This window comes from Calliphora vicina, chromosome 1 (assembly GCF_958450345.1).
Source record: "Calliphora vicina chromosome 1, idCalVici1.1, whole genome shotgun sequence".
Classification (NCBI taxonomy): Eukaryota; Metazoa; Arthropoda; class Insecta; order Diptera; family Calliphoridae; genus Calliphora; species Calliphora vicina.
In genome coordinates this window covers 73,910,133-73,918,109 of record NC_088780.1, presented here as the reverse complement: position 1 = coordinate 73,918,109, position 7,977 = coordinate 73,910,133, and the positions used below count along the sequence as shown (strand labels likewise).

Genomic DNA, 7,977 nt, shown 5'->3' with positions numbered 1-7,977 from the left:
TGATTAGTGGGGGTTAAATATTTAGGTTTATTAAGCGATATACGCACCTTTTTCTCTGGGGGTTTGTTTATAAGTAAGTTATGTTACAATTCTTTTTTTGTATTTAGGTCTTAAGTATAACAATTATATTTCACAAAGAGAGCAAGAGAGCACACGTAAACACTACGGCGATTGGAATGTTTTCCACAGCCAAGGACGTTTAATAATGGGTACTTAAATTATTTACATATAAACATCCCGGCCCCCTTGCTTCTATGCAACCTGAACATAATTCATAATGTATAATAAAGGTTTACAAATTTTCAAAAAATTAAAGATTTAATGTATTATTTCATACAATAAGAATTTCATGCAAATGACAAAATAGAATTTTTTAAGTAGAACTATTAAACAATTCTGAGATAAAAATATGAATAATAATTATGATAAATAATATTATGATAATAACAATTATGTTTTGGGGAATTCAAAATAAAATACATAATTATTTTAAAGTAAAAAGAAATAAAAATACAATAATAAAAAGAAAAAATCTGTATGTTTATACAGTGTGTTGTTTATATACAGCAGATGTTGAGATTTTGGTGGTATGTTAGATGCCAAATTTTCCTATTATAGTCCAGCCTAGGACGGTATCTTGAGCCATTGGTGAGCCAATTGTTTCTGGCTGAATACTCGACCGAATAAGTCGCGGGTAGATATCAGCTCCCAGGATAAAGTTGATGTCAAAATTGGCATAAAAATAGGGGTCTGCCAGTCGAAGATTGGTGTAAAGAGATGTGACCCTTTTATCAATAATTTCTTTTGGCTGTTTTCTGGGCAGATCGTTTACAACCAAAGCCCTTACATTAAATGTAATATCTGCATCAAAACGTGGGCGTATTTTTATGTTGCAGAAGACATCAGAGCCAATTTTCTCCTGAGGCATCTTATGACGCTCTACGAGAAAAGCTGCTACAGCGCTGACCTCAACACATGGGTTAAGTAGACCTCTGACGCTACTAAATTTTTCTCCCATTTCCATTTTTACTATTACAGTTGGGAGTAGGGTAATGGAACGAATACTGGAGCTCGATTGGTCGTTAACGGTGTTGGTAGCGGGTTCCTTATCATACAAACGTCGGTGGCGGTGTAGCAGGGTATGATGCTTGCCTTGGCATTGTCGACAACGTTCTTTATTGCGACAGGTTCGAATCATATGTGAGTGACCCAGACAGTTTTCACAATATTTGTAGCGTTTTACAATCTTCAACTTCTCTGTCACGTTCATGGCTTTAAATTTGAGGCATTTTCTCAGCGGGTGGTCCTTACGACATAGGCGACAATCAAAAGATGGCTTACGGTTTCGATTATGCTGACTTCGGCTTCTGACTTCCAATGGCGATAGACTTCGGCGGCGATCGTTTGGCATCGTAGTAGCTGTGAATGAAATAGATAGAAATGTATTAGTGTTGTTCATTGGGATTGGGGAGTAAAATTAGTTTGACGGTTGGCCTAGTAACGATGCCATTGGCAGTTCGTACTTCAGCGACTCTAACACGGTTATCTGAACCGCGAACAACATTTTCAATGCGACCAAGTCGCCATTGATTGGGGGGTAAATTATCTTGTCTTATGACGACTAAATCGCCGATAGCGTAATCACGCTGGGGGTATTTCCACTTAAAACGTTTGTGAAGTTCTTTGAGGTATTCCTCTTTCCACCTTTGCGCAAAGTGATGATGAAGAACCTTTAGTTTTTGCCAACGACTAACATAACTCAAAGAGTGATCTGTTAGATTAGGTTCTGGGGGTGATAATAAAGGACTACCGATGAGGAAATGTCCGGGGGTTAACGCACATAGATCTGTATGGTTTTCACTACTAGGACTGAGTGGTCTTGAGTTTAAACAGGATTCTATACGAGCAAGCAAAGTGGAGAACTCCTCAAAAGTAAAATTCTGACTATGAGATACTCGTTTTAAATGCATTTTGAAGCTCTTAACTCCGGCTTCCCAGAGACCTCCCATATGAGGTGCGCCTGGGGGTATAAAATGCCATTGAAGGGGGGTAAAATCATGTAATTCGAGCAGTTTTCGTCGCACAAGTGTCACAAATTGGGTTTTATCTACGTCCAGTATGTTAGAAGCTCCAACAAAGGCAGTGCCATTATCTGAATATAAGGAATTTGGACAACCACGGCGGGAAAAGAAACGTGCAAACGCAGCTAGAAAGGCTTGAGTTGATATGTCACTGGTTGCTTCTAGATGTATGGCCTTTGTCGCGAAACAGACGAAAACCAGTACGTAACCTTTTGTTACCTTACAACCTCTGCCTGCATATGTTTTGATATCGAACGGTCCAGCGAAGTCGACACCGGTATTAGTGAAAGGACGCGAAAGTGTGGTCCTTTCTGGGGGTAAAGCTGCCATAATTTGTTGACTTTTTTGACGTTTCTGGATTACACACGTACGACATTGGGATATGATAGTTTTGATCAGAGTTTTAAGCTTGGGCACGTAATAATATAGGCGCATGAGTCTGTACAACAGAGCATTCTGGCCATGGAGCGAATATTTGTGCAAATATGATAAGAATAACCGAGTGTACCGAGCGTGGTATGGCAATAATATGGGATATCGTTCATCGTAGTTTAGTGAAGGGGAGTTAGCCAGTCGACCATTGATTCTCATGATGCCTGTGGAATCTAAGAATGGATTGAAGGTTAAAAGGCTACTTTTACGGGGAATTTCTTGACTTTGTGATAATAGATTATATTCATTTTCGAAGTATAATCTTTGGCTTGCAATGATCATTCGAGTTTTAGCGTTTTCCAGTTCAGCTCGGGTTAATTCATCTGTAGTGGCTAGCTTATGGCGTTGATTACTATTACACCTGTAATAGAAACGAAATATTCGACATATAACGCGCATAGCCTTTGTTAAGTCTGAAAAATAGTTAAGAATATCGGTATTTTCAATCAGATTTAAGTGGACCTGAATGGGTTTCGCCTCTTCTTCGGTTGTGAAACTTGATGAGTTCGTTGGCCATTGATTTCTCGGACATCTCAGCCACGACGGTCCATGCCACCATAAATCATTCGAAGCAAGCTGGGATACTGTGAGACCACGGGTTGCCAGATCGGCGGGGTTATTTTTGGAGTCAACATGAGACCACGATTGACTTCCTACTTTTTCAATTATGGATGAAACTCTGTTTTCCACAAAGGTTTTCCATCTATTCGGGGGTTTCTGTAACCATGCCAAGACTATCGTTGAATCGGTCCAGAGAAATAATTTAAGGTTTTTTAGATCAAGCTGAGATTGAATAGATTCAATCATTGTAGCCATTAATTCCGCGCCACATAGCTCTTTTCGGGGTAGTGAAACAAACTTGACTGGGGCCACTTTCGTTTTGGCGACTAGCAGATGAGAAGAGACATAACCAAAGTTTTCAGCGCGCAAATACAATGTAGCGGCATATGCTTTCTCTGAAGCATCGCAAAAACCATGTAACTCGGTGGAGTATGACGGGTCAAAATCAACGAATCGGGGGATTTGGATATTACCGATATTTACATAATCGTCTAGGAAATCATGCCATTGTTGCAGAGTTGATGGTTTAAGTTCCTCATCCCAGTTTGTTTCATCTTTCCAGATCTGTTGCATGATGATTTTTGCTACGATTATTTTGGGGGAAAACCAACCGGCGGGGTCAAAGAGCTTGGCAACTTCTGATAAAACTGATCTCTTGGTTACTGAGTTTCGATCGGGGTTATTCTTGAGTTGAAAGTAAAATTTATCAGTTCCGGCGTTCCAACGTAAACCTAAAGTCTTAGTTTTACAAGAGTCTGACAATTTCAGGAACTCTGTATCTAAAAGATGATCTGGAGAAAGACCTTTTAGTAGATAGTCGTGATTCGCAGTCCATTTACGAAGGGAAAAACCAGCGGATTGAAGAACATCGATTAGTTCATCTCGATCTTTTAAGGCTGTTGAAAGGGTATGAGCGCGGGCTAACACATCGTCAACGTACATATAGTTGCGTAGGATGTTGGAAACTGCAGGGTTTGATTGTTCACAAGATTTGGCTAACTCAAGCAGTGTACGAATGGCCAAATATGGGGCGCAGTTAACTCCAAAGGTTACAGTGTTTAGCTCAAAGTCTTGTGGTTCATCTTGAGGGGAATTTCGGAAAATGATTCGTTGGAACGGGGTGTGGGAAGGATTTACAAGTATCTGGCGATACATCTTTTCAATATCCGAATTGTAAACATACCGAAATAGTCTCCAACGTAGAATGAGAATGGTCAAATCTGCTTGGAGAATAGGACCGGGGTAAAGTAAGTCGTTGAGACTATTTCCGTTGGACGAAGGACTTGACGCATTGAATACTACCCGCAACTTTGTGGTAGTACTATCGGGTTTTAGCACTGCATGGTGGGGCAAATAGTATGTGGAATTGGAATTAGATGGACTGACCATTGTCATTTGTCCGAGCGTTGAGTATTCAGAAATTACTCGATCATATTCTGACTTGAGCGGGGGGTTTTTCATGAGTCTAAACTCATTTCGGAGAAACTGAGATAGAGCAATATGACGAGATGGACCAATATTAATATCATCAGGGTATTCCTGTCGGAAAGGCAACGAGACTACAAATCTACCACTACTATTGCGATATGTTGTTGACTGGTATATATTTTCGCAGTAGGCATCTTCGGCTGAAAGTCGCGGTCTCTTCGGGACTTCTTCGATTTCCCAAAACTTCTGAAGTTGATGATTTAGTGCTATTTCGTTGTAAAATGATGAGACCATAGATATGTTAGTCTGATTTGAAATTCTACCAGTTATAATCCACCCGAAGACCGTCTGTTGTGCAACTAGAGATTGAGTACTATCCCATCGTAGGCCATTTCGTATGATTTTCGGGTAAATGTCTCCACCAAGAAGTAATTCAATCTCAGAGAAGTTAGGAATATGTGGATCAGCTCTTCTCAAATCAGAAAATTCACTATCGTTTAACGCTAATGAGGGGAAATAGGGGAGTTGTCCAGTGAGCTTCTTAACTACGAAAGCATCTGTGAAGGTTTCAAATGTGTCATCTATAGGTGAGCCGATGCGAATGTAGCATAATTGAGTCGATGTGGCAGTTAAGGCTCCATTTAGGCCATGCACTTCCGTTTGAGATGATCGGGTTTTCAAGAGAAGTCGATTTTGAAGTTTTTTAGAAATAAAAGTTGCTTCCGAAGCAGAATCGATTAAAGCACGAACTGTATATTTCAGATCATTGGAATAAATGTCTACAAGAGCGGTGCCGAGTAAAACAGTGGAATTTGAAGTGGACTGTATTTGCGTAGAATATGTTTGTCGGATTTGTGCTGCTGCTGCAGCAGAAGTGGAGGGGTTTACGTTTAAATTTGACGTTATAGGGGGATTATTTACGGGCGTATTACTCGGATTTGGATTCTGGCTTCTAGTTACAGCTCGCGTGCTTGCTTGGGGGTTCGTATTCTCGGAACGATGAAGCAGAGAGTGGTGTTTACGCTTGCACAAATGGCAAACATATTGACTTCTACATTTTTTCCATTCGTGGGAAGTTCCTAAGCAATTGGAACATCTCTTTTGGTTCTTAACGATCGCATAACGTTCATCAACATTCATTGCGAGAAATGAAGGACAAAGCCTAAGGGGATGTGAGTCAGAGCAGATTGAACATTTAATAGTTTTTTCGGAAGATACACTGGTATTGTAACTATTTACTTTCTTTTTGTCTGGAAAATTTTGCTTCTTCGAGTTATGGTATTTATTCGGATTAGAGGTATTAGGGTTTGCAAAAGTAGTACGAATGTCAGCTACTGATTCGAGGGTTTGAAAACGGGATGTCAGAAAAACGTCCATTTGCTTCCACGTTGGCAACTCTGTGCTGTTAGGTAATGATTGTTCCCATAGGCTGAGGGTATTTTCGGGTAAACAAGTGGAACAAATGTATACGAAAATAATGTCCCAGTTCTCGGTGTCTATTTTCAAAAGGGATAGATTTGTTACACAATCGTTGATTGTTCGTTGAATGCGCCTTATGTTGCTTGAAGTTTCTTTTGCGACTGGGGAAATATTGAACAAAATCTTTAATTGTGCATTGATAAGAATCCGTTTGTTCTCGTAGCGATTGACCAGATTACGCCAAGCCATTTCGAAACCTTCATTGGTAATGGGACAAGTCTTCAACAGTTCACGGGCCTCACCTTGCGTTTTCTTAATTAAATGGCACATCTTCTCAACCGGGGATAAACGAGTACTGTTTCGGTATAAAGCCGTAAACATGTCGCGAAATGTTGGCCATGACTGATAATCGCCGTGAAAAACTTCAGTATCACACGGAGGCAACGAAATATGGGGGGTATTCTCAACTGGAGGGACAGTTGCGGGGTTTGTAGGCGCTGGGGAGCTATTGCTACGACATAGAGAATCTAAAATCTCATTCGACTTTGCTAAAACCCTGACATGAGCCTCAAAAGTTGAAAAGAATCGAGACTTCAGTGTTGCGACTTCAACATCTTCCTCTAATTCGTTAAATTTATTTAAGATTTCGTCATAACGTGACCTAAAATCTGACCAGAGACGAACTATTTCATCCTTCTGAACTTCCAAGGTATGAAGGGAATGGCTATCGACAGGAAGGGTCTCAAAGTATGCTTGGAACTCGACTACACGATCCGAAGCGCGAATAAAATCATCGAGGACTGACATGACGAAGTCTCAAAATAGTATGGGGGTTAAAAAAGTGAAAATGTTCGTGAAAAATCAGAATAGAGACAAATCGAAAGAACCGAAATGAATCGAGCACTTAGTTTTAGTGTTTATGAAACCGGCAAACGATTTATAACCACGAGTGTAAAACGAATCAATAATTGTACCAGGTATTTGAGAAAACGATGGACGATAATGATTATTTATCACAACCGAATATCAAATAGTCGTTTATAAATGTGGTTAATAAGTTTATGAATGCAAAATATGTATAGATATTATATAAAAATAATAATATTTATAAAAATTATTAAAGTGCAATTAAATTATTAAGTTGATTGATTAAGTTATTAGAAATTCAATGAATTGTAGGTATACAGTTACTTATTTTTTGTTTTAGGAGTGAAAATTAGTTGGTTTAGGGGGTTTTCTCTTAATTTCACAATGAAAAAAAATGTATGCTTTAGCTCACTCTTATTCAGATATAAAACTTTTATTCAGATTTTAATAAACCAAAAGTATTTTTTAATAAATTGAAATTCAAGTATTAAATTTATTTTTAACTTTTATTTATCACCCAATTTATTTATTTATTTATTGAATTTTAACGAAAAGGTATATATTTTAATTTAAATGGTTTTAATAGTTTAATAAAATGTTTATGTAGCAAAATATTTTTACACGAAAAATGTTCACTGGGTTGTGTGTGTGTTAAAGATATTTAATTTTATTCAAAACCAAAAAAATAATCCTTACTAATAAACAAAACAAGATACAATCATGTAAATACAAAAACTTCTTTTGTTTTGTTTCTGTTGGATGTGTATATATGTACATACGTATGCACAGTTTGTTTTACATTTAATTCTTGCTTTGTTTTGATTCTGTGTTATGTATGTACGTTGTTTTCTTTTTTCTTCTTATTCTTGTTTTGTTTTGGTTATTTAGAATATTATGTTGCGTTTGATTTGGTATTGTCTCTCTTTGGTTTGATTAATTTATATTATTTTTCTTTACACGCACAATTTTATGATTAATGTTCGAGTTGTAATGTTTGAGAGAGAGCTATTGATCGAACTTTTGTATTTACAACTTAAAGGCTGTAAATGTAAATATACAAATTGAAAACACACTGATATTTAAAATATCTTTCTATGTTAAGTTTAGGTTTTTTAGTTTTTCACTCAATGTTTTCTTTTGTGGATTTCGATGTAATTAACTGGGGGATATTTTATGTTCACGATTTTAT

The 7,977-nt window shown here is 37.8% G+C and overlaps 1 protein-coding gene across 1 annotated transcript; it reads right to left on the bottom strand.

Moving 5' to 3' along the window:
* Positions 1 to 1,445: 1,445 nt before the first annotated feature.
* Positions 1,446 to 6,728, bottom strand: LOC135950360 (uncharacterized). Its single transcript, XM_065499910.1, has one exon. The coding sequence runs from the start codon at positions 6,726 to 6,728 to the stop codon at positions 1,446 to 1,448; it is 5,283 nt and encodes a 1,760-aa protein (XP_065355982.1).
* Between the last annotated feature and the right edge of the window lie 1,249 nt (positions 6,729 to 7,977).

Excerpts from the sequence above, each read along its gene's own strand:
- LOC135950360 (XM_065499910.1), bottom strand. The coding sequence starts at position 6,728 with ATGTCAGTCCTCGATGATTTTATTCGCGCTTCGGATCGTGTAGTCGAG.